This window comes from Ricinus communis, chromosome 10 (genome assembly GCF_019578655.1).
Source record: "Ricinus communis isolate WT05 ecotype wild-type chromosome 10, ASM1957865v1, whole genome shotgun sequence".
In the NCBI taxonomy this organism is placed as follows: Eukaryota; Viridiplantae; Streptophyta; class Magnoliopsida; order Malpighiales; family Euphorbiaceae; genus Ricinus; species Ricinus communis.
The window spans coordinates 18403997-18431898 of record NC_063265.1 but is presented as its reverse complement, the minus strand read 5'-3'; the positions used below and the strand labels follow the sequence as shown (position 1 = coordinate 18431898).

The window sequence follows — 27902 nt, the reverse complement described above, 5'->3', positions numbered from 1 at the left end:
GCATCAGTTGCATGTTTAAGTGAGAGAAGCCTTGAGTTGATTCCTATGATGCAACATGGAAGGGCACTTTTTGACGGCCTCGTGATTGATTTCATGATGACCTCGGACAATTAATCTATCCAGTCAAAGAATGCAGGTGTGCAAAAGAGCAGCCTGAAACTCCATAATCAAGGATCGGGCTTATTACAATCCCGTATGAGAACCACAAGGTTAGAAAGTAGCCTTCAAACAACAAATTAAGGCAGACAAAGACTCTTAACTGCAGAATTTTTTTTATGACTTCAAACAAAACAATCACATAAAAACCATGTCGAATATTGACAAATTAATAAAAGACTATGAAATCTAATTCAGAATTGAAAAAAGTATCACTAAGGCTATCCAAAGAAGAGAAAAGACTCAAAACTTCAGATATCAAAGTCACTGTTACTGTCACTCGGTAGAGGATTGCACAGGCAGCAGCTAAAATGGAGCTCTCACCATTACAAGATTGCACAACAGCTTCTGCAATCAACGAACTACAAGAAATGAACCATTCAGTCACACCCCTGACTTGCGTAATTCAGCAGCTCCATGAGCAAAGTGGCATCTCTGACCAAAGGTGCAAGACCCTTTCGAGAAATTTTCACATAACTTTGTTTTGAAGTTGCTTCCTGGATGACCATGGCCCCCAATCAGTCCAGTGGCTTTTGCTGAGGCATTCGCTGAACTTATACTGGCAATTAGCTCTGAAACCATGGCACTAGCTTGCTTAATTTGTTCAAACGATCCCTCAAATTCAATGTTCCTGACATTGGGATCTGTCTCATGCTCCCGAATGGATAACTTAGCTCCTGTTTGGCGGCATATCTGCTTGGAATTCACACCACCCTTCCCAATGATGGCTCCAGCAAGTGAAGCTTCCACACTGATTTTTGCAGTGGCCGAGGCACCAAAGCTAGCAGCAGAGCCAGGTGGAGGTGGTTCCATCCGACCACCCATTCGGCCTGGAATAGTCCCAAAGGCGCGTGGATCATCATGGGATGGTACGACGGGCTTACCAAGTTCCCACTCGCCATGTGCAAAATTACATTTGTCACCAAACTTGCAGCCTTCAGCAGTGTTATATTTGTTGCACAAGCGGCTCTTAACTGCTGATGGAGCAGAGCCATTAGGAATGGCCGGTGAAGGGGCTGGCATGTTTCTAGGAATTGAAGTCACAGCTGGCCCCAGATTCATCATCTGAGCCACAGCATTATAGCCACCAGGGACATAGTGCAGAAAATGGCAGCTCTCACCAAACGGACAGCCAGCCGTACTGCGAACCACAGCATGACCAATCAGTTACACAAATCATTCACAGTATATGAGAAGACATTAAGCACCAAAACAGAAAAGGCATATGACAGTTGTTGAGACTAGGCAACAAGCAAAGCTTGAAAATTTTTTAAGAAGCATCGCTACCAATACTTATGAGATTCAAACAGCAAACCCACCAAAGACATATTTCCCCGATATTTTCAGTGCAGGTTCACAGATCAAGAAGTGCATTTTGAAAGTACAACAAACAAGAAAGAATGATAATACCATCCCGGAATATCAGTGCGCTATGGTTATTAACAGAATGATCAGTCTCGCGAATAGATCAAATGCAAAAGTTTTAATAAAGACAAATGGATTTTATAGGGTGATTATTCTTTGCTATTTTACAAAACAAGTTCAAATTATACAAATCATACCTGAGCGCCATTCATCAACCATTCACAAATTGCCTTGTTTATAAGTAAACTTACTGTTACAAATTTTGAATTGAATAGCAGAAACAGTTGCCATCTTACTTTGACAGGTTCTTTACAAGAATTACCAACTGTGTTCAATAGCAGTAGCCAAACACTTAAGACTAGAAAATTACCGTTCAGTATTTTCTTAATCAGATAGTGGCAGAAAACTGAGGGAATTATTGGGCAACAAAATGACAAGCTTTCAGGTAAATAATTGTTTCCACGTACTCCACAGTACAACACATCGATTAAGTTCCATTAGTTAACTAGATTTGACCAAAGTACAATTATGTAATACCTGTATAAGAGCTATAAATACCCACTGCATTAGAGCAATACAGAATCTTATCTTGGTAAATAAAAAAAATTAAATTCTTACAGTAACTTACAAATATTATACAGATTCAAAGTAGTTATTTAGGTGAGAAAAAGATTTGAACCTGAAAAACTTGGTGCATGGCTTCGATTTGCTTCCTACACCAGTTGAAAAGGAGTCCATTTCTGTTACAAGACATTAATTACTTTTTCTGAGTTAAAATTCCTCCATGGTTTCAATCTTACTCCACATGTCATCAAAATTTTACTCCACTAAAGTTATGTAGATGTAACAAGTGCGGACTTCATATATGAAGTTCCATTAGTATCAAATAGGGTATAATTTATGGTAAATAGATATTCATTCACAGTTAGGTCCAACATATACCTCGCTGGTATTGCATTCAGAGAACAAAATTCCTCCAAAGGTTTTAGACCTAATGACCAAAAAAACATATCTTTGCATATTTTCAAATTCTATGCAATCCATTCAATTTTTTGTCAGTTGAACCTGAAATAAACAATATTATTTTTTCTTAAACTCCCATCTTTTTCAAAAATTGATATTTTTATTTTTCAATTAGATAATCTTCTTTTATTCCTCCACCAGTATAGATATGTTGTGTTCATCCAGTATAATGGGTTAGGCTATATTGAAAAGATTAACACTGATATATAAAATTCAAATAAAACAAAAAACAATTGTGAGGATTCTTTTAGTCATTTTAATGCCAATAAGCCTCAGTTCAATGTTTTTAGTAGAGGGGATACCAAATCTAAAACAAGAGCAAGTAAAGAAGAAAAGGAAATTCTTTGAAACTTGCACCATGGAACTAAAAGGAGATAAACATAAGAGCAGAAAAAACCACAAATTAGCTAATTAGACCAAAGTAATAGGAGTTACAAGAAGAAAAACTGCATAATAATAGAAACAGAAAATAAAAATAAAACCACAGAAATGAACAGACTTCAGGGTTCTATCTCTGAGGAAAGTGTTATTTCTGTATTTGGAATGCATAAGAAACAAAGCCCAAAAATTAGAAACTACTCAACCATTGCCAATCATTATCAGCAGTAAATCTAGGGTTTTCTCTTGAAAGAAATTCATTTTTTCCTAGACTAAAAACTCTTTTAGTGCTATTTTTAGCTAATTTGTCCTGGAATTACCAAAAGTTAACTGCTCGCAGTAAATCATATTCAAAAGCATATGTCAGAAGAGTGTGCTTCGCTTAAAACACACTTGGCAATTTAGCAAAATTAACAGCAAAAGAAATAGAAAGGGAAAATAATATGGAAAATAAGGAATAAGTAAGGAACTGACCTTTTCTGGACTTCTTAAATCCACCATTAACATTGAAGTCGTTTCTCCCTCTTTTTCTTATATCCATCATGGATTTACTATACAAGCTACCACAGATCCAGATCCCACGAAAGCAAACCACAAAGCGTAGACTTTAATACCCAATTCAAGAAATTTATTTGTATATAAAGTAACCCTAAAGATTGATAAATTGCCTGAAATTGGATATGTGCAAAAACCCTAACCCTAGATTAAAGGGTTTTTCTCGTGCACAGAGAGAGAGAGGTGACAATAGGAACGCCTCGAAATATTAGAAGATATGAGATATTAATGATGCCAATAAGAAGTAATTTTTGTTTGGGTCTTAAAAATACGGGGGTAATCCCTGTGTATTTCTGTATTTTTCTTTTTTCTATACCACGCTATTTATCATTTAATATTTAAAAAATTATATATTTTATTTTTTTTATTTTATAATTTCATACTAAAAATATTTTTGTTATATTTATTTTTTAATTTTTAATTTAATATATAAATTATTTTCTATACTTTTATTTATTATACTAAAATTTTATTGCATTTTGAAAATGGATACAACTAAAAGACTAATTTCATATAAAATATATATATTTTTATTTAATAAGCATTAGAAACTTCATAGATGTGTTTTTAAAAATTGAAAAATAACTTTTCGTTCGAATTTTTAAAATAATTTTTTTATTAGTAAGTTATTTTTGTTTGACTTATTTTTTAATATTTTTAATATTAAAAAATAAAATAAATATTTATTACTTCTCTCTTTAGTACTACTTTCTTTTTCGTTTTCCTTTTCATCTAGAACTTTTTATCATTTCAAGTAAGTTCTCTCTATTTTTTTCTCTAATAAAAATTATAGAGAATGGATTTATTATGTTTCTTTTGTAGAATATAAATTTTATTTTATATGTTGGTAATAAATTTGTTTGATTTTAATGGATATTAAGCAATTATATTGTGTCAATCAAATCCGAATAACTCATTTGGCATTTATAAGTCTTTATGATATTCTTATCAGATATGACATTTTACAAGCAAATAAAAATATGTCCATCAGAGAGCGTTTGTTGATATTCTTAGAAATTATAGGGTACAATACTATATTTTTTTTTATTGGAGTACAATATAGATTTATTAAAACAGTTCATCGCTATTTTAGAATTATGTTAAAAACATTTCTAAATTTGTACAGACACCTTCTTAGAGATCCAGCTAACTCAACTCCTCTAGAGATAATGAATAACCAAAGGTTTTACCCTTGTTTTAAGGTAATAAGCAGTTTTTTTTTTTAGTTTTTAATCAAGAAAAGAAATTGATTCGATTTTAATTATTAATTTAGAATTGCATTGGAGCAATATATGGAACTCCTATGATAACCAATGTTTCATTTGAAAATTAAGCAAAATTATGCTGTCAAAAAGATGAAACAACACAAAAATGTTTTAGTTGCTATCACTTTTAATTTAAAATTTACTTAAGCATTTGCTGGTTGGGAAGAAAGTGCGTATAATTCACGTATTCTAAGTGATGCATTATCTAGACTTGAAAGACTCAAAATTCTTGAAGATATTATAGATGATATTTTTAACATTTAAATATGCACACATATTTAATATTTGATACACATACAATATTTAGTGATCTTTTTATCATTCTAATTATGTAGGAAAATACTATATTGGTGATGCCAATTATGGTATTCGAAATGGCATAATATCTCAATATTATTGCGTTCGATAATGAAAAATTTCACAGTAAAATAAATGAAACAACACAATATATTTTAGTTGCTATTACGTTTGATTTAAAATTTACTTATGTTTTGGCTAGTTGGGAACGTGTTCTAAGTGATACATTGTCTAGACCTGGAGGACTTAAAATTCCTGAAGGTATTATAAATGATATTTTTAATATTTAAATATGCACACATATTTAATATTTGATACTCATATAATACTCAGTGATCTTTTTATAATTTTAAATGTGTAGAAAAATACTATCTTGGTGATACTAGTTATGGTATTTGAAATGGAATAATATCTTTAAATTGTGGTATTCGATAAAGAAAAATTTCAAAGTAAACAAGATGGAACAAAACAATATGTTTCACTTGCTATCACTTTTGATTTAAAATTTACTTAATTGACTGGTTAGGAAGGAAGTGCACATGATTCACGTGTACTAAGTGATTCATTATCTAAACTTGGAGGATTTAAAATCTCTCAAGGTATTATAAATTATATTTTTTACATTTAAATATGTACAAATATTTAATATTTGATACACATACAATACTTAATGGTCTTTATCATTTTAAAGATATAGAGAAATACTATCTTGGTGATATTGATTATGGTATTCGAAATGGAATAATATCTATATTAGCATCCATTTTCCAGATTCAGATATCAAAAAAATTAAGAAAAACCTTATAATAAAAGTTACTAGTTTTCTCGAGTTTCGAAATACTAAGATGGACGAATCAAAGTTAAGATTAAGAATAATTAAATTAAAATCACTTTTTTAGAATCAATTTGAATTTAATGGTTAGAAAAAATTAACTTTAAAGGGCGAAGCAACTGTTTCAGCAAGTTTAGGGACTAAATTGCCACAATTTTATAAATTATTTAGCCTTCAGAACCAATCGACTCTACGTAGAGCCAAATCGATTCTATATTGAGCCGATCGACTTGGCATAGAGCCGGTCGGCACTATACAGTACTGATTGATTATTTTTTATTGTTCGACATCGTTTTACGTGTATTCTTAATATTTTTTAAATCTTAAGCTACACAGGATTCTCAACCTATCTTTGATTTAACTGCATTCTCATCCCCTGAAACTCGTAGAAGGACAACCAACTGTAACAACTTAAGGGTTCTTTTACATCGACATCATCAACATCTTTTGCCTTATTAATTTCTTTTATTTATTTATGAATCTAAAAACATGCTTAGTGTGTTTTATTGTAATTTCATATGATCCATGTGGTTAGAATAGATTTTTCTTATGAATTAATACGCTATGACTCATTGGGTTTTCAATATGATAATAAGAACATATGAAGGATCTTGAATTTGATTATATGATTTTATTAAGTTTTAAATTTGATTAGTTTAATGATTAGGAAAACATAATTAATTTGTTGTGTTTATTTGGACTAGATTTTTAGGATTGCATGATTAAGATTAGGAATCTGTTTAGGGAGTTATTTTCACTTATTGATAGTTTTTTTTATTTCTAGGATTTGCATGTATTTTAGGATTTTTTCAATTTTACATGGTTTAGTCGATCTATTCTTTGTGCATGTAAAAATCGACTTATGGGCGTGAAAAGTTAAAGAAATTCACAGAATGACCAATCTGGCCCTAGAGCCAATTGGCTCTACGCCCTTGTCGAGTCTGTTATGGGCACTTTTGGCCTAATTTTCGAGTTCTTGATATATTTTTTATGATTTTATATTCTGTACTTAGTATTTAATTGTCTTTCCTTCGTTTTGTTAGTTATAGGAAGAGTTGTAATAGCTAGATTTTATTTTATGCACTTTTATTTTTGCTTTATGTTTGATAAATGCCAAATAACTGTAAAGTGATTGCCTAATTAAAATCTAAATACATAGACCCTAAGTTAACAATTGGACCCAATATAGAAATTATAGTTCATTAAGTTAATCGAATGATAATCGGGCTAAATCTAAATTCAACATAGATTTAGTGGGCTTTGCCATGCTTTAATTATAATTAATTGGGCAATATTAAGTTTAAGATCACATAATTTGGCCTTTGCATAAAAAGTAGTACATCTATGCTTAAAAGCTTGGTATTAAAGCATAACTTATAAATTGGGCTAGACTAGGGAAAACCTTGTATATAATTAATTAGTAAAATAGGTTAATTAAATATGTGTTGGACTTAATAAAATTGCTAGACTTAGATGGATCTCACATCTTGTAGTGCTTGATGTGGATAAATATAATTATTGCATTTATAGGGAATAACCCGTTAATAATAAAATTAAAGACAAAGATACACAAATAAGAAAGTTGGTCTTCGAATCCATCTCTAGACGTGGCGAAGTTTTCTTATAGAATCGAGAAACGCCGCCTAATTAGAAAAAGTATCATAAAGAATTATTCGGATGGCGACTCCCGTCTCCGAGCTAGTCTCTATAATTAGTTAACATGTTCCTATTAGGTTGAAAAGCCTTGAATGATGTAGTCCCTAAAGACACTTGCGACCTGAAATCGCCGTCCACAATCTCCATATCATGGCATTTGATACCATTTGAAAGAATTTATAGATCATCTACTTGAAAATGAGAAAGAATTCTTTAATCTACAACACTCTTTATTGAGAACTACTATTGAGAGGGGTTTTGGCATTTTAAAGAAACGATTTCATGCAATATATTCCAAACTATATTGGTCTTATGAAACTTAAGTGGATATGGTGCTAGCTAGTTGTATTCTTCATAACCATATAATGGGAGTTGATCCAAATGATTTTCTCATAGAAGAACTAACTAACATTTACAACTCGTTCAATCACACCAAGAGTCAATCTAAGTCAAAGAGAAGGGAAAGAAAAAAAAAATAGAGAATTGTTAATGAAAAGAGATTCAATAGCAGTTGCGACCTGGAATACTTATAATAATTAGAAATGTGTGATACATTATGTTTTAATTTTAAGATATTGATATGATTGATTGGAAATATTTATGTTATTGTATGGCATTTTTCATATTTGAATGATAGTGTTTTATTAGTTATTTAGTTGTTCTTATAATATTATATTATTTTGTTGGTGAATGGGTATAAACAACAAAAAGAAAGGTAAGGGCAAATAAGTTAGGTGATCTAAACCTATGGCTTACGCAATGCGTCGAAAATTAACTAAAGATACTTTAAAATGAAACAAATCATCATCAACTTTCAAGCCACAGTCAATTGCAAGAGTGATTATGGAAATGAATAAGAAATTTGAAGTTGAATGTCTTCATGAACATGATGAAAATCACCTCAAAACTGTGAAAAAGGAACGAACAACTATTTTAACACTTCGAGCTAAAAGTAGATTTGGATGGTTGATAACTTGAAGATGATAATTGCACCAAAACAATGTTTATGATGAAGAAACGACAGTAAACATTTTTAATAAGTTTTTTAATAATTGATAAGCTTTTTCATGTATTTTGTATTAAGTTGTATGTATTGTGTATTTTTATCAAATAGGTACATCTCAAGCATGAAAAATACTTTTATTGAGATGTACGAGAAGATAGCAATTCCTCTTGGAAAAGATATTGCTGCTAGAAATAATATATATTTTCCGCAAATAGATAGAGTCTTATTCCTTAATAATAACAAATTAAATATTTATTTTCTTGTAATAATATGAAGTTAAAATATATAAATTTTTAAAATGTTATTATATACGAATATATTTAAACTATTTAAATATTTTTAAAATTAAATTATATTAAAAGAGTTGATAAGTAAAAGAGTATTAATTAAATATTTTTATCAGACATTATAATTGATTTTTATTGAAAATAAAATTTTACTGTAATTTGATAAAAAATAATTTTAGACGAATATAATATTTAATAATAAATATAATAATTAAGTATAAATATTCTCTTTAAGTTTTCAGATTTAAAATTTTTCAGATGGTGAGAATCCCAGCACGTGTTTCTTTTCGTTTATTTTATTTCTTTGTGTTTTTATCTCACTGGTGATAAATTAATAAAAGACTATGAAACCTAACTCAGAATGGAAAAACGTATCACTAAAGCTATCCAAAGAAGAGAAAAGAGCCAAAACTTCAGATATCAAAGTTACTGTTACTATTACTGTCAAAGTCGCACAAGGCAGCAGCTAAATCGGAGCTCTCACTAATACAAGATTGCACAACAGCTTGTGCAATGAACTAACTACAAAAAAAATGAACCATTCAATCACACCCCTGACTTGCGTAGTTCAGCAGCTCCATGAGCAAAGTGGCATCTCTGACCAAAGGTGCAAGACCCTTTCGAGAAATTTTCACATAACTTCGTTTTGAAGTTGCTTCCTGGATGACCATGGCCCCCAGTCAGTCCAGTGGCTTTTGCTGAGGCATTCACTGAACTTATACTGGCAATTAGCTCTGAAACCATGGCACTAGCTTGCTTAATTTGTTCAAACGATCCCTCAAATTCAATATTCCTGAGATTCGGATCTGTCTCATGCTCCCGAATGGATAACTTAGCTCCTGTTTGGCGGCATATCTGCTTGGAATTCACACCACCCTTCCCAATGATGGCTCCAGCAAGCGAAGCTTCCACACTGATTTTTGCAGTGGCCGAGGCACCAAAGCTAGCAGCAGGGCCAGGTGGAGGTGGTTCCATCCGACCACCCATTCGGCCTGCAAAAGTCCCAAAGGCACGTGGATCATCATGGGATGGTGCCATGGACTTACCAAGTTCCCACTCACTATGTGCAAAATTACATTTGTCACCAAACTTGCAGCCTTCGACAGTGTTATATTTGTTGCACATGCGGCTCTTAACTGCTGATGGAGCAGAGCCATTAGGAATGGCTGGTGAAGGGGCTGGCATGTTTCTAGGAACTGAAGTCACAGCTGGCCCCAGATTCATCATCTGAGCCACAGCATTATAGCCACCAGGGACATAGTGCAAAAAATGGCAGCTCTCACCAAATGGACAGCCAGCCGTACTGCAAACCACAGCATGACCAACAGTTACACAAATCATCTAAAGTATATGAGAACACATTAAGCACTAAAACAAAAAAAGGCATATGATAGTCGTTGAGACTAGGCAACAAGCAAAGCTTGAAAAATTCTTAAGAAGCAACGCTACCAAAACTTATGCAACTCAAACAGCAAACCCAACCAAGGAGATATTTCCCCGATATTTTCAGTGCAGGTTCACAGATCGAGAAGTGCATTTTGAAAGTACAACAAATAAAAAAGAATAATAGTACCATCCCGGCATATCAGTGTGCTACAGTTACAAACAGAATGATCAGTGTCATGAATAGATCAAATGCAAAAGTTTGAATAAACACAAATGGATCTTATAGGGTGGTTATTCTTTGCCATGTTACAAAACAAGTTCAAACTATACAAATCATACCTGAGCGCCATTCATCAGCCCTTCACAAATTGCCTTGTTTATAAGAATTACCAACATAAACAGTTGCCATCCTACTTTGACAGGTTCTTTATAAGAATTACCAACAGAAACTGTGTTCAATAGCAGTAGCCCAACGTTTAACACTAGACAATTTACGTTCAGTATTATCTTAATCAGATAGTGGCAGAAAACTGAGGGAATTATTGGGCCACAAGCAATTGAGAATATGACAAGCTTTCAGGTAAATAATTATTTCCATGTACTCCACAGTACAACACATCGATTAAGTTCCATTAGTTAACTAGAATTGACCAAAGTACAATTATGTAATACCTGTATAAGAGCTATAAATACCCAATGCATTAGAACAATACAGAATCTTATCTTGGTAAATAAAAAAATTAAATTCTTACAGTAACTTACAAATATTATACAGATTCAAAGTAGTTATTTAGGTGAGAAAAAGATTTGAACCTGAAAAACTTGGTGCATGGCTTCGATTTGCTTCCTACACCAGTTGATAAGGAGTCCATTTCTGTTACAAGACATTAATTACTTTTTCTGAGTTAAAATTCCTCCATGGTTTCAATTTTACTCCACTAAAGTTATGTAGATATAACAAGTGCAGACTTCATATATGAAGTTCCATTAGTATCAAAAAGGGTATAATTTATGGTAAATAGATATTCATTCACAGTTAAGTCCAACATTTACCTCGCTGGTATTGCATTCAGAAAACAAAATTCCTCCAAAGATTTTAGACCTAATGACCAAAAAAACATATCTTTGCATATTTTCAAATTCTATCCAATCCATTCAATTTTTTGTCAGTTGAACCTAAAATAAACAATATTATTTTTCCTTAAAATCCCATCTTTTTTAAAATTTGATATTTTTATCTTTCAATTAGATAATCTTCTTTTATTCCTCCACCATTATAGATATGTTGGGTTCATCCAGTATAATAGGTTAGGCTATATTGAAAAGATTAACACTGATAATAGGTTAGGCTATATTGAAAAGATTAACACTGATTTATAAAGTTCAAATAAAACAAAACACAATCGTGAGAATTCTTTTAGTCATTTTAATGCCAATAACCCTCAGTTCAATGTTCTTAGTAGAGGGGATACCAAATCTAAAACAAGAGCAAGTAAAGAAGAAAAGGAAATTATTTGAAACTTGCACCATGGAACTAAAAGGAGATGAACATAAGAGCAAAAAAAACCACATACTAGCTAATTAGACCAAAGAAATGAAAAGACTTAAGGGTTCTATCTGTGAGGAAAGTGCTATTTCTGTATTTGGAGTGCATAAGAAACAAAGGCAAAAAATTAGAAACTACTCAACAATTGCCAATCATTATCAGCAGTAAATCTAGGGTTTTCTCTTGAAAGAAATTCTTTTTTTCCTAGACTAAAAAGTCTTCTAGTGCTACTTCTAGCTAATTTGTCCTTGAATTACCAAAAGTTAACTGCTTGCAGTAAACCATATTCAAAAGCATATGCCAGAAGAGTGTGCTTCGCTTAAAACCCACTTGGCAATTTAGCAAAATTAACAGCAAAATCCTTAACATACAGATACCCTGAAGTACAGGTTCATTTTAACCAATTAACAATCAAACAGCATAAAACAATAGCATAAATCAACTTTATAAAAGAAAATAGTATCAAAAGAAAAAGAAACAGAAACAGAAAAAGAAAACTAGGGAAAATAAAGAATAAGTAAAGAACTGACCTCTTTTGGACTTCTTAAATCCGCCATTAGCATTGAAGTCGTTTCTCCCTCTTTTCCTTGTATCCATCATGGATTTACTATTCAAGCTACCACAGATCCAGATCCCACGAAAGCAAACCACAAAGCCTAGACTGTAATACCCAATTCAAGAAATGTATGTGTATATAAAGTAACCCTAAAGATTGATAAATTGCCTAATATTGGATATATGCAAAAACCCTAACCCTAGATTAAAGGATTTTTCTCAGAGAGAGAGAGAGGTGTTGACAATAGGAACGCTTCGAAATATAAGAAGAGGTGACATATTAATGATGCCAATTTTCTTAATATAATTATATAATAAGAAGTAATTTTTATTTGAAGCTTAAAAATAAGGGGGTAAGCCTTGTATATTTCTGTATTTTTGTTTATATCACACATAAATATTTATTTTATCTTTTTATTTTATAATTTTATAACAAAGTTTTTTATTGTTTGAATTTTATTTTTCAAATTTTAGTTTAATATATTAGTTGTCTTTTGAATTTTATTTATAGTATTAAAATTTTACTGAATTTGTTAATACAACTAAAAGACTAATATGGTAGAAAATAATTTAATTTAATTCTTAAATTTTTTATAAATTTATAATTTCAATGTTCAAAAAGCTAATAATAAATATTAAATAACTTTTTTATTTTAATAATTTAAAATTAAAATATATAATTTTTTAATATGTTATTAAATAAATATATTCAAAATTTAAATAGTTAATAAATAAAAATATTAATTAATTATTTTTAGACACTAGAATTGATTTATTAAAAATAAAATTTCATTTTAATTTGATAAAAATAATTTTTTAGACCAATATAATACTTAATAATAAATATAATGTTGAAGAATAATTTTTCTTTTATGAATTCAGTAATTTAACTGTATATAACAGTTATTTTTATAAAAAATAAAAAAGATTCTTATGTCTATTTTTTCTTTCTCCACTTTTTCCTTTAATTTTTAAATTAAAAATTTTTCAGATACAGTAATTATTATCCGACTCAACACCAGTAACAATCTTAGCATGTGTTTTTTTTGTCTATTTTATTTTATTTGTGTTTTTATCTTTCTTTTTAGACACTAAAAATAAAAAAAAATTAAAAGATTTATATTTTGTCTACTATTTTTATAATGGTCTCTAATCTTAGTACTTAGAAGCTTAAAGATCAACATATGTCGAAGAAAATATTTAAATTGGCTTATCCGAAATTTAAATATTTTATTAGTTATTTTTTCTCAACAAAAAAAGAAAGTTTTAAATGTGCTCTGTCATTACCCATTGTCCTGCGGATTTTTAAGCTTTTTTCCAATTTACCATTCGGTGTTCAAGTTTGCTCCTTCTAATCCGCGTTTCAACAAGCCAATATGGATCCGCGTTGCTGATTTTCCAACAAATCTATGACATTTATTTTATTTTATTGTTGATTTTTGCTTTCTGAGTTTTTTTAATTATGAGTTGTGTGATGGATTGGTTTGTAATGCAGTTGTAACGCATGTGTATATAAATGAAATCATTCAATTAAAAGAAAAAAGATTATAGTATAATAAATAAAATATAGAGAGTAATTTATATATTATAAAAATAATAATATTTCATCCAATTTATTTAATAAATGTTTGATAAAAATTTTAATTAAATGACTTTTTTAGTATAAATTTATAAAGTAAAAATAAAAAAATTTATAAATATTAAAAATAACTAGTATTAAATGAAAAATTACTCAAGACAAATATTAAATACTCTTTAATTTAAAGAATAGTCAAAAGTATGGAGTTCGATTCCTAGAGTATGTAAAAAGTTTATATTTCAATAGAATAGAGAAAATAAATTTGTCTTCTATTAGAAATAAAATATAAAAATTATTGTTATTATGAATATAATATTTTATCATTTGTTTAATAAGATAATTAAATTTTTATAATTCATCAATTAAAATTAATAGGGGAAAAATATTTATGAGAGGTTGTTATATATCAAAAGAAAAAGATAAGATGATTTCTTAAACTATTCTTTTTCTATTTTTGATTAAATTGTGAATAGAATGAAGGGAGAATGACAAAGAGTAAAATTATATATTCATTATAACTTGTAAAATAAATCTCATTTTTCATATTTTTTCTTCAAAAAAGAAAAGATATAGGAGTTATTTTCTTCCCTTTCCTATTTTTTTCTTTTCTTAAATAATGAACTAAAATATTTTTTTCTTATTTTCTTTTCTTTCTTATTTTACCTTATTCTAATATGAAGGTAATAAATAAATAATATTTTGTTTGATTGCTCTAGTTTATACTTTATAGTTAATTGAAAGTTATAAAATTTAAAATATATATCACCTTTTATTAGCCAAAAATAAAATAATCAAACTTGTCAATAGTCGATTTTAATATTGCTAGAATACCCAAGTTTTTTTTAACATTATAAATAGTGATAAATTAAAAATCCTTGTAATTAGCACATTAACAAAAATCTAGATTTCTAATTTTATGAATAGTAAAATAATTCCATACAGTTTAGAAATCCTATTCTATATATAGATTTGAAGTGCATAAGTATATAAGTTATTGTATTTTAGATTTTTCTTCAAAATTTATCCAAATTATGGCTATTTTTTAAAAATAATGATATTTTTGGATCAATTTATATGGGATGAAAGATATATCAACTTTATGCATTTAAAATTTGACAAATAGGCTAAATTATGGTTGAATGAATAGGTAAGATTATGTAAGATTTGATGCTTTAACATCCCCCCTCAAATTGAAGATTGAAAAGAATCAACCATCTAAAGTTTGCTAACAAGATCACGAAAATGTTGGGGTGGATGAGCTTTAATAAAAATGTCAATAGTTTGATCAATAGATGGAACAGAAAGAAGCCTAAATGTATTCTGAACGACATGATAACGGATGAAGTGACAATTATTCGCAATGTGTTTCGCGTGCTCGTGAAACGCATCATTATGAGTAAGTAGAATAGCGCTGCGATTGTCACAATGTAACGTAGTAGGAGATGAGTGCTCAATGCCCATATCATGGAGAATCGTTGTAACTAGATTAGTTCAGAAGTAATGTCAATAAGAGCTCGATACTCAGCTTTAGTATTGACACCTCGATAGAACAGTTGGCTTTTTACTTCACCAAGAGATAAAAGAATCACCAAGAAAGAAAACAATAAGCTTTCAATTCCAAAAAGGATGAGCTAGGGTATTGGAGGCCATGAAACAAAGTACCATTGACATATTGAAGAATATGAAGTACTGCAACAAAGTGAGTGGTGCGGAGAGCATACATAAACTGACTAACTATATGAACTGCATAAGCAATATCAGGCTAAGTGATAGCGAGATAGACAAGACTTCTAACTAGTTGTCGATTCAGTGCCATCACCAAGAAGAGTACCATTAGGAGCAAAATAATAAGCATTGGTATCAATTAAAGTACTAGCAATTTATCATCTCTTAGTCCAGCTTGAGAGATAAGATCAGTAGCATATTTGGCCTAAGATAGATAATAATAATGGAATCAGACGAGACTTGAAGACTAAGAAAATAACTAAGCTATCCTAAGTCTTTCATTTCAAATTTATTGCTCATAAACAACTTAAGATCATTGATGCCATGTAAATCACTGCCAGTTATTATCATATCATCAACATAAAAAAGTAACATAATGCATTCTCTAATGGTTTGGCGAATAAACAAAGCATGGTCAAAGGAACTTGATGGAAAACTAGATTGTCTAGTATTGGAACTAAATTTTACAAACCAGGCTTGAGGGTCTTGTTTTAAGCCATAAAGAGCTTTACGAAGTCGGCAAATAGTATTAGGATGATGATCATAACCAAGAGGAGAAGGTTGCATATAGACTTTTTTTAGAAAGATCACCTTTAAAGAAAGCATTCTTCACATCCATCTGAAATAGTTGCCATTATTTGACAACAACAATGGATAGAAAACTGCAAACAAAGGTGATGCAAGCCATAGGAGCAAAGGTTTCTTCATAATCAATTTCATATTCCTATATAAAACCTTTAGCAACAAGTCTTGCCTTATAGCGTTCCACCGAACCATTTGTTTAAGTCTTAATTTTATAGACTCATTTACAACTAATCACATATTTCTCAGGTGGTAAATCCATCATATCCCATATATGAGTACTTGTAAAAGCCTGAAATTCTTCCGCCAATGATAACCTTTATGTTCAATCCCATATCCCAAAAAATAAAATAATCTAGCTCTGGGTTCCAATTTGTGTGTCTATAAGGTTATAGAAGAACAAAGCAAACATTGCCAAAGATAAAAAGAGATTGATAATCATGTGTACGACCATATAAACGCTTATAAAGGAAAGATTACAGGTAGTGGAAGTAGGAATCCAATTAATAGTGCAAACAACAATAAGTGCAGCCTCCCTCTAAAAGGACTCGGGACATGAAGAAGAAGTAAGAAGAGCTTTAACAGTGTCCATGATATGTAAATGTTTACGTTTTGCTCTACCATTTTCTTGAGATATACTTGGACAAGAGTGATGTACAATGGTTCCATTTTGGAATAGAAATTGGGATAAGGTAGAATCTTTACATTCCATGGCATTATCAAAGCGAAGAATTTTAGCAAATAAGAAAATTGAGTTTTCACCATGGAAGCAAACTGAATATAAACTTGAGGCAATTAGAACTGATTTTCAAAAGATAAATCCATGTATCATGTGAGAAGTCATCCAAAAAGATCACAAAATAACAAGAACCACCCATAATAGGATGAAGAGTTGGCCCCCAAATATCAGAATGAACTACATTAAAAGGTACAACAGAAGAAGTATCAATGTAACCAAAAGGAAAAATATGATGTTTAAATAACTAACAGGAAACACAAATAAAATGTTCATTGCTAACATCGCCTAAACGACCATTAGAAATTAAAGATTTAAGCCTAAAACTTGACATATGTCCTAAATAAGAATGCCAAATAGTAAAAGAGACAACAACAACAAAACTAGATGGCAAACAAAGAGAATTTAACTCAGATAAACAGCCCACTTTACGCCTTTTCAAGAATTTCCTTCGTCTGTAGATCCTGCATAGTACAACCATGACTCAAAATATGTAAGTCAATGCCAAGTTCACATAATTGACCAATAGAAATGAGATTTAAGGATAATTTAGGAATAAAAGAAGTATTTGGTAAAGATATATTGGATGTAGAGATAGTGCCTATTTCAGTAATAAGTAATGCAAAACTATTAGTAGTATGAACAATAAGTGTAACAGTAGAAACAAACATAGAAGAAAATAAGAAAGAATAAGATGTAATATGATTGCAACACGTATAATTAAAAAACCATGAAGCAAAATTATCTCAATTAATAGAGAGAACATAAGAGGAAGACACACCAGAGAGATGGTAATTGTTGGAGAATGGCTATAATATCCTGAAGTGTGAATTTGGGAGAGGCATTATCAGAAGAACCCTCCATAGCAGCAATAGTAGTGGAATAACGTCTAGCTCTAGAAGTGCTTATAGAGAAAGTAATGGTATTGCCAAAGCAACATTCAACTGAAGAACATGAGAGAAGAAAGGAGTACCTGATGGAGTGGCGAGGATGGCATCAATAGATGACAAGGATCGTCTTGCACGAAGTGTGTTAAGACGAGTTTCTTCAGAAAGTAATTTCTGAATCACAATATCTAATTTGGGCGAAGGACTACGATAAAGCAGTAAAGTACTAACATGCTCAAATTATGAACGAAGAGTCATGAGAGGCTGCCAAATATTGTGACGGTCTTTAAGATCTAAATAGAGAGTGTCAATCCACATATATACACCATAACAATCGAAGAACTAAGCGACATAGGATAAATATAACTTTTAACACTCTCCCTCACGCTTGGCGTGACATGCAAACAATAGGCAAAAGGTTGGCTCTGCTACTATAACAAATGGGCTAAAGTAGGGCTAAATGAGTATGTAAGATTATGTAAAATTTAATATTTTAACAGAATTAAAATCCTAAGATTCTCATATTCTCAATTTTCATGGGAGGGCTTATATTTGTTTAATGTTAATGATGATAAAAATTCCATTATTAACTATGATTGCTTTAATATGTTGGGGCATCTGAATATTCTACTTATTTTGCTAGAGAATTATTATTAGTATACATGTGTCCATATGCATTATCCATTTTTTATTTTTAATGTTAATTTTCAATATTAGAGCATCAAACTAAATACACTAATCTACTCATTACAGGACTTTCTGCATTTATATAAACTTAAGAAATGTAATTGTTTTCATATTTTATTATTGATCCAAGTATTGAATGATAATTTTGTTTCATTTATCAAGAACAAAGGAAAAGAAAGAATCAAAGAAGCAAAAAATATTAGGAAAATAAAAATAAAATAGTGGAAAGATGTTATTTTTTTCATTTCAGGAGTGATAAAGATTAATGCTTTGTTTGATTGAAATCCATAAAAGAATTCATTTTATTTAAAAAAAATATAAGAAAAAATAAAATAGGGTTAATAAAGTTAAAAGAGATATTTTAGTGCGATAGAATGTGTTGATTTACTAATGTGGAATTTATTTGGTAATTCTACCTATTTTAATAGAATTTAATTTAGCTATAATCAATTCTATACAAATTTAATTATATGGAACATTAAATAATTTTCACTATATTTAAAGTATATAATTTTTAAATTTATAAATAAACTTTATAAAATTTATGAATTTTAACTAAAGTGTTTGATTGATATTTTCTTGTCTTTTTTCTTTTTGTGATTTTTTTGTTAAAGTTATTCTGATAATCTATTTTTAATATTATTCCCTTTTAAATTATCGGGAGATATAAGTACCTTTCATTGGATTGTCTTGGAATTGTTTAAAACTTTTTAATGTTTTTCTTATAAATCTACAACTTAAAATAAAATTTATAAAAGAAGAGTATGTTTATTGGCTACAATGAGTTACCTTTTCACCTTCAGAAAAAAAGACAATAATAAATATGGAACACCTTTATTCTTGCTTTTGTAAAATCTGGTTCTCTTTAGATTAATTTGTAGAATTATTTCCCAAAAAATAAATAAATTACTTAAAATTATAAAAAAAGAAGGTTATTTTATTAATTTAAATTAATAAGTTATTTATTACATTTTATTTCTTAACTCATATTTAACATCATAGCTTTTAGTTTAGTGTAATTTAACTCTTAACTTGAAATCTTAAGCTCATTTTTATATCCTCGGCTCATTAATTATATACTCATAGCTTAATTTCATATTCTTAGTTCATAATTATATGCCAACATTTATTTTACAGTCTTAGCTCATTATTAGCTTAACTTTTATCTTACTAATTAATTTTACGTGTTGATTTGGCAAACTGCATCACTTTAATTAAAATTTAAAGTAGTTTGGATTATTTTATTATCTACAAAATCCTCTAGATTAGAAGTCAAATGGTTACATATTTTATATTTATTATATCAATTATAATTATATGAGATCATCAATCTCTAATACACTCAACAATCAATCGCACGTGAAATGATCGAAATATTTGTCAAACAAATAATAATGAAAATAAAACTATAAAAGAAATAATGTATATTTGAAACATTGATTAGTTTTGTTGTTCTTTTTGGCTCCTTTCCTATCCCACATTAAAAGCTAAGAAAATGAAGAAGTGGTCCAAGTCTATAAATAGTGGGCATTCTCTTATTCTCTAAGTATAAGAAAAACAATTGGCCTCATATTTTTATGGGCTAAATTGTATTTCTCTTTTTTTTCTTCTTAATAATATTTCCTTGTAATTCTATTGAATTAAAGAAATATTATTTTGGTAATGCCCGAGGAAGTAAGCATAATTTTAGCTGAACCTTGTTAAAGTTATGGTGTTCATTTTCTTATTGTTTATTTAATAGCTTATTTGTCGGGTAATTTTATAGGTGATTTATTGTACCTAAAATTACCTAAGAATTTATTTCTTATTTATAATTTTTCGTATAATTTATCTAATTGCAGTGGAAACTAACCCGATTTCCACAACAATTGGTATCAGAGCGAGGTTGCCGAGTATGCTCTGTGGCTGCAGTTTAAATTATTTTTCTTACACTTGGAAAATGAGAGAATGCTCACTATTTATAGACTTGGGACCATTTCTTCATTTTCTTAGCTTTCAATGTAGGATATGAAAGGAGCCAAAAAGAACAAATCTCCACCTTGGCGACTTTTTAAGCCCAATCAAACATTCTTTGTTTTCTCTCATCACAAATTTAGCAATGCCTCCAAATGCGCTTGAAGCGCCCATCTTCAAATTTATGATGAGAAAAAATAAAAAATGTTTGATTGGGCTTAGGAAGTCCTAAGGTGGAGATTTGTTCTTTTTGACTCATTTCCTATCCCACATTGAAAGCTAAGAAAATGAAGAAGTGGTCCCGAGTTTATAAATAGTGGGCCTTCTCTCATTTTCCAAGTGTAAGAAAAAAAATTGACAATATTTCTATGGGCTAAATTGTATTTCTCTTTTCAGTAATAATTCATTGTAATTCTATTGAATTAAGAAAATATTATTTTGGTAGTGCCCGAGGAAGTAAGCATAATTTTGGCTGAACCTCATTAAAGTTCTAGTGTTCCTTTTCTTATTATTTATTTAATAGTTTATTTATTGGGTAATTTTACAAGTGATTTATTATACCTAAAATTACCTAAGAATTTATCTCGTAGTTGTAATTTTTCGTATAATTTATCTAATTGAAGTGGAAATTAACCCGATTTTTACAACAATTGGTATCAGAGCTAGATTGTTGAGTATGCTCTGTGGCTGCAATTTAAATTGATCTTCCATATCATAAAAGAATCTGGATCCTTACGTATTGTACTTGAAAGTTATTAAATATAAGGCCAATTGTTTTTCTTACACTTGGAAAATGAGAGAATGCCCACTATTTATAGACTTGGGACCACTTCTTTATTTTCTTAGCTTTTAATGTGGGATAGGAAAGGAACCAAAAAGAACAAATCTCCACCTTAGGGACTTTCTAAGCCCAATCAAACATTATCTGTTCTTTTAGGAAGTCGCCAATATGCAGATTTGTTATTTTTTGCTCATTTCCTCTCCCACATTGAAAGCTAAGAAAATGAAGAAGTGGTCCCAAGTCTATAAATAGTGGGTCTTCTCTCTTTTTCCAAGTATAAGAAAAATAATTGGCTTTATATTTCTATGAGCTAAATTATATTTTTTTTCTTTCTCTTCTTAGTAATATTTTCTTGTAATTCTATTATATTAAAGAAATACTATTTTGGTAATGCCCGGGAAAATAAACATAATTTTGGTTGAACCTTTTTAAAGTTTTAGTGTTCATTTTCTTATTATTTATTTAATAGTTTATTTATCGAGTAATTTTACAAGTGATTTATTGTATTTAAAATTACTTAGGAATTTATTCCTTAGTCGTAATTTTTCATATAATTTATCTAATTACAGTGGAAACTAATCTGATTTTCACAACATTTGCCACATAAGATTTTAATAAAATTCTGATTAAAAATAAATCACCACTTAAGTAAATTAAAAAGCCATCACATGCTTTCTTCACTTCCTTTTGATGTTGTCATGGCAAAGTGAGAAGGTTTCCAATTCCTAGACGCTTCATTTATTTGCTTTTCCTTGTTCTGGTTTCAGAGGAAATTTAGATAAGTGTAGAAGCCAGAATATTTATTTAGATGAACCAACTACACCTACCTTTGCAGGTTTAATAAAGCATGCATTACATTGACAAAAGATGTCCCACTTATTGCCCTACAATTGTTGATGCTGATTTTTGTTCTGGCACTTTCGAGTTTGAATGTATTAAAATCCAATAATTCTATTAAACATTAAAATTAATCTCTAAAAAATAAATGAATCTTTTCTTGATGTAACAACAAACTCCAGCTTTATAAGTTTAGTGACAGAGTAAGAAATAAATTATTATCAATGTATAGAAAAATAAAATATTTTATTATAAAATAAAATACTTAATAAAATTCATAATTGTATTGTAGTAAATAAGTTTAAACATATATTATTTGTAAGTATTACAAGTAAAAAATATGAAATTTTATGTTTAAATATTAGACTAAATTATAAAGCCCTCCACTGATCTGCAGTGTAATTTGAAACGGGGGGCAAAATAGGACATTCGTTCGGGAGCCAGAACCAACAGTACAACACAGAAAGCTCTTTCCACCTGTTTAGCCTCGGCAATTCCAAAGCTTCCCAACAGTAACAAAACCCACTTCGATTTCATCGAAACCCTTGCAGCTCACATATATAATAACAACATACTTCTTTATCATTTGTGCATATTAGACCCATTACTCTCCTCTTCTCGAAGCACCCTTCGTTTCTTTCGAAAGCTCAAATCTTGCCTTCTTCTTAGGTGGGTTCCTATTCTCTCCCTCATTTTTAATTCAGTGTCTGTGTTTTAAGTGTAAAGTTGTGATCTTTACATATTGTGAAATGTCGTTTCATTGGATCACATTGCTGGAGGGTATTAGCTCCATCTTTATTAATTTATCTACTTACATTTTGTGCTAATGTTTTTTTATGGTTCCTTGATCTTCTCCACTCTTACCCATTTGCAAATGAGTGTAATGTATTTCTTGTTCTATAAGGGGCTGAACCCATTTCTTGTTAGTCGGTTCTAACAAGATCTAAACATTAGCTGGGTTTGATATTTGCAATGACATTGGCTATAGGGACACTGTTATATACAGTTATACTTAACACTCTTACTTGTTTGTTTATAGATGACAATTCTGTTTTCTTTTTTCAGCGAATTTTTGCTAAACTAATTTCAACATAAAGTTTTTTCCCAGTAAGCTTGAGCTAATAATACTTCTCCTTTTAATGTTATTCGAAATAAATTTCAGCTAATGGGCTTGAAGAAATATTGATGCCATGATTTTTTTTCTTTTCTGTTTAGTATTCATATTTTTTGCTTGTTTTGGTTAAGAATTATTGACTAAATTTATTATCATCTAAATTTTACTTTCCTGTTATAATAAATTCTAAGGGCTGTGATCTAGTGATAAAATTTGCATTTTTGACTCGTAAACAAACTACGATAACGTTTTGCTTCTGTTGGTAATTTTGATGATATTGAACGTTTTACTCATTATATTACGATTACGACTGCCTTCGTGGTGATGCAATCCTGTGTGACAATTTTTGTTTTTCGCTTTTCTTTTTTATTTTTTCTTCATAACAATTTACCAAATTATGTGCAACAAGTTTTATCCCTGTATGAATGTATGTTACTATGTTCCTTGTGTTGATCAATTGTACATTTTGTCAATCTTGCAGGCCATTCTGAAATTTTGTAATTTTAAGGTTATAAAATATGGCTGCGGCCACAACTCCTGCCACACAGATGACAACAATCAATCCTTGTCTATCTTCTTCTCGTAAAGGGTTTATGCCAAGCGTTGCTAGTTTCAGTAATGAGTCTAGAGAGGCATCTTGGACTAGGCTTAGAAGCTGCTCTCATATCTCATTGAGGCACCCATTACGCCAGAGCCTTACTTCAGTGCCAGTGAAATTTAAAAGGGTTGTTACAAAAGCAATGTCAGGATCAAATGAGAACAAGCCTCTGCCAGGATTGCCTGTTGATTTAAGAGGTCATGCATTGTTGTTTACACTTTTTCACAGTTTTAAACAATCACATCATCTGCATTTCATCCCTTCTGAAGTTTGCTTAATTTGTTATACTTTCGCCAATTTGTTATATTTTCGCTAAGTCAGCTTCCGTTAAAAATGAAATCATAGTCACATTACACGTGATTCCAATTTTCAGCTTGCATTTCTAACTATTTCAAAGAATCTAATCATTTCCAAGGAAAAAAAAAATTATAAATAAATGTTGAAGATGTTTCAGTGATGAGATAAATAGATTTACATAATTCATTTTCTGTCATTCATGCGAGGCAGAGATGCTAAAGTGAAAGCAAAGTTAGGACAGAGAAGAGGCCATAGGTTAGGTGAAAGCTAAATTAGTTGTCAATCAGTGGTCATCGGAGTGAATGGAGTTGTAGGTCCACTCTATTGCTGTTAACTTAGTGCTAAAGGGCATGCATTTGGCTTAGATGGAGAGGATAGAAATAGTAAGCCATAGCCTATTCTAATTTCAAGAGAGACATGCTGTTATATTGGTGCTAAATGCCTGTGTATGTCTATAGAGGTTGTAGGAAAAGAGCAATTCATGATTTTGAGCATTTGCTTTTAATAATCACTGCCATAGTCAATTAGATTCTTAATGACATATAGCAATGGGACAAATGTTAACAGGTAAGAGAGCATTTATTGCTGGTGTAGCAGATGACAATGGATATGGTTGGGCAATTGCAAAATCTCTTGCTGCTGCAGGTGCTGAGATTATTGTTGGTACATGGGTGCCTGTACGTAAATTGACCAAACTTGAGTCCTTTCTGGTGGTTGAGATTCAGGACGTTAAACAAAGCTGTTCAGTTTCTGATGGAAGTTAAATTCTTTTCTCAGGCACTGAACATATTTGAAAGCAGTCTACGGCGCGGGAAATTTGACGAATCACGCGTGTAAGGAAATATTTGGCATTTCCATAATCTTGTACAGATCATTAAATAAAATGGTCTATTAATGGCTCCCTGCTAATTGATATTTAATTCAGATTGCCAGATGGTTCTTTAATGGAAATCGTCAAAGTTTATCCAATGGATGCAGTATATGACAGTCCTGAAGATGTTCCTGAGGATGTAATGACATTTCATCTTGTTTATGAATGGACATCATAAGTTACTTTACATTATAGGTTGTAATCTTATTTGTTGGTATATGCAGGTGAAATCAAACAAACGCTATGCTGGGGCCTCAAAATGGACAGTGCAGGTATCATGTTAGTTAGGCATCTCTCATGTCTGGTGAAACCATTACTTTTTGTGTTATCTTAGCCATCAATTAGATGATTGTATAGACATCATCTGCATTGGAAATAAAGATCTCATGTATGTCGTCATGTTTAAGTGCCACTGCTATGACATGCTGTATCATTCTCTAGATTACCTTGTGTATTTATGACCAGAAATGCTCATACAGATGGTCAATGCATGAAAATATGTATATTTCATATGTGTATGTTCTGAATCCTACTGTATTTCAAGTATTTTGTGTGTACTAATCACAAAAAGTCAAGTTGCAGAATGCCACTTAAAATGGTATAATGACTAGGGCATTCTTTTGAAAGTAAATTACTGACAACAATATGAATCAGTAATTTCTTTGTTCTCTTCCTTTTAAATGTCTATGATGCAACAATTGTATGACTTAGAAAGGTCAAAACTGAATAAAGACATTTCTCTGCTTGCAAATCGAGATATGATATATGTTAAATTTTATGTAAAACTGGAGCCACATCCTACTAAACAGATCGTGATCATCATATGTCAGCCCTGAAATCGCCAATATCTTCCTCTATTATAGTGCTGGGCGAGTTGAGATTAAAGTACATTTTATGCCAAAGCATTGAATTAGAGTTAAAGGACCATTGAAGTGCATTTTCTGCCATAGCAGTAATTAGGGTTAAAAGACCAGAGTCACTGAATCAGTAATATGTAATGCTGTTCAGGAGCTTGTTGAATCAGTGAAGCAGGATTTTGGCAGCATTGACATCCTTGTGCATTCACTTGCTAATGGACCAGAGGTTCAGTGCCAACTTTTTTATTTACTTTTATGCTGCTCTTCTAGAATCTTGTGGTACTCAATTAATCAAACTTCGCAGGTTAAAAAACCTCTTCTGGAGACATCAAGGAATGGGTATCTTGCAGCCATTTCCGCATCAAGTTATTCATATGTTTCCTTACTGAAGCATTTTCTTCCAATAATAAATCCAGGTACACATCTTTAGCCAAATTTGAACTTCTTTCCTTCTATATGTGATTTTCATCTGTGTTTTCTTTGATCCACCCTGCTTCGTCCTGGAACACCTGAATAATGCATTAAAAATAATCCTTGGCACACCTGAAAGTGTTCTTAGAACTTCATTTTTGTTGGTTGACATTGCAGGTGGTTCATCAATTTCTCTTACCTACATTGCCTCTGAAAGGATCATTCCAGGGTATGGTTCTTTTGGGACTGCTTCATTCTCTCACCAGTTCTTATAGTTTTTGTCTGTATTCATAGAAGGCATACCATTTCCAACTGTTCAATATCCACAGGTATGGTGGAGGCATGAGTTCAGCAAAGGCGGCTCTGGAGAGCGATACACGGGTGGGTTTCTTGTTTGTTCTAAGTAAACTGCATTTCACTTGCTGAGCATGTACTAGCTTCTACTTCAAAAACATCCTAACTGTTTTCTTAACTGATTCAGGTGCTGGCTTTTGAAGCTGGAAGGAAGCAAAAAATCAGAGTCAACACAATATCTGCAGGTATATTTGTTACTTGATATTCAAAAGCTCCCACTAAAACAAGGAGCTACATATTGTCTTGACCTCCAAGCAGATACAATTAAGTGAGCTCCCCTTCAATGGATCAAATGGTAGACAGAACCAACATCCGCACAATCTGTTTTAATCTGTCTAAACTATTCCTGTTTAACCTGTTTTCCTGCAACTATACACATGCATATTATCTTACATTGTCATGCTTTCTAAAACTGTCAGGTCCATTAGGAAGTCGTGCCGCAAAAGCAATTGGCTTTATTGAAATGATGATTAATTATTCAATGGCCAATGCACCTCTACAGAAGGAATTATCTGCAGGTGAACATAAACTACCCTACACCTTAGTTTTTATATGGTTGTGCTGCCCAAAGAGTGTAATTAAAAAGAAAAAGGAAATGGAGAATTATTGGCTTGCTTAAATACGAATTTCTCAACAAATTTCCAAAATATACCACTTTGATTTTTGTTTTTAGTCATGATTTTCTTCTTTGTGCTTGTCAAATACATTCTCTCGATTACATTGCTCATAGTTCATTCTGTTGAACTTTTCTAAGCTCAAGTGTATTATTGAAACAGACGAAGTGGGGAACGTAGCTGCTTTCCTGGCTTCACCTTTGGCTTCAGCTATCACTGGTTCTGTCGTGTACGTGGACAATGGTCTGAATGCAATGGGAGTGGGAGTTGACAGCCCAATGTTTGAGAACCTTGACATTCCAAAGGATAAATGATCTGTCAGGTTGAAACTACAACATTTTTCAGTTGACTGCCATTTTTTTTTCCTTAAAATTTTTAATAAATGCTGTAACACTTTTTTTTTCTATTTCCGCCATTCAACTCATATAATGTCTAGGGGAATAGCTGATTTTAATCCCCTTTAGATAAGAGGATAATCTATATGCCGCTTTAGTCCATCCTTGTCCATTCTTGGCAGATACTAGCTCATCTAGTTGCTTCTTGTCTGGCCAGTTTACCCACTCTATTTTCTGCATTTTCTTGGTTCCTTAACATGCATCATTAGTCTTAATGATTTATTAGATTTCCCAATCAGAGTTGATATCACAGTTTAGAAATTTACAAATCCCTTCTTGCCTGAGCCCATGAAAGTGTAATGTAGATTGTCATTACA

The 27902-nt window shown here is 30.9% G+C and overlaps 3 protein-coding genes across 3 annotated transcripts; 1 reads left to right on the top strand and 2 right to left on the bottom strand.

Annotated features, from left to right (window-relative positions):
- Positions 1-250: 250 nt before the first annotated feature.
- LOC8280426 (zinc finger CCCH domain-containing protein 14) lies at positions 251-3708 on the bottom strand. Its single transcript, XM_002533412.4, has 3 exons — positions 3397-3708; positions 2201-2261; positions 251-1297 (listed from the first exon to the last, which is right to left on the bottom strand). The coding sequence occupies exons 1-3, from the start codon at positions 3464-3466 to the stop codon at positions 541-543; spliced, it is 888 nt and encodes a 295-aa protein (XP_002533458.1). The 5' UTR covers positions 3467-3708; the 3' UTR covers positions 251-540.
- Positions 3709-9232: 5524 nt separating this feature from the next.
- Positions 9233-12573, bottom strand: LOC8280424 (zinc finger CCCH domain-containing protein 14). The gene is made up of 3 exons (XM_002533411.4): positions 12283-12573; positions 11020-11080; positions 9233-10123 (listed from the first exon to the last, which is right to left on the bottom strand). The coding sequence occupies exons 1-3, from the start codon at positions 12350-12352 to the stop codon at positions 9367-9369; spliced, it is 888 nt and encodes a 295-aa protein (XP_002533457.2). The 5' UTR covers positions 12353-12573; the 3' UTR covers positions 9233-9366.
- Positions 12574-22523: 9950 nt separating this feature from the next.
- On the top strand, positions 22524-27687 carry LOC8280423 (enoyl-[acyl-carrier-protein] reductase [NADH] 1, chloroplastic). The gene is made up of 13 exons (XM_048380304.1): positions 22524-22743; positions 23670-23983; positions 24651-24760; positions 24861-24916; positions 25009-25093; positions 25179-25226; positions 25963-26037; positions 26116-26227; positions 26400-26451; positions 26552-26603; positions 26704-26761; positions 26996-27094; positions 27353-27687. Exons 2-13 carry the CDS (start codon positions 23707-23709, stop codon positions 27502-27504), a joined length of 1176 nt encoding a protein of 391 aa, XP_048236261.1. The 5' UTR covers positions 22524-22743; positions 23670-23706; the 3' UTR covers positions 27505-27687.
- Positions 27688-27902: the final 215 nt, after the last annotated feature.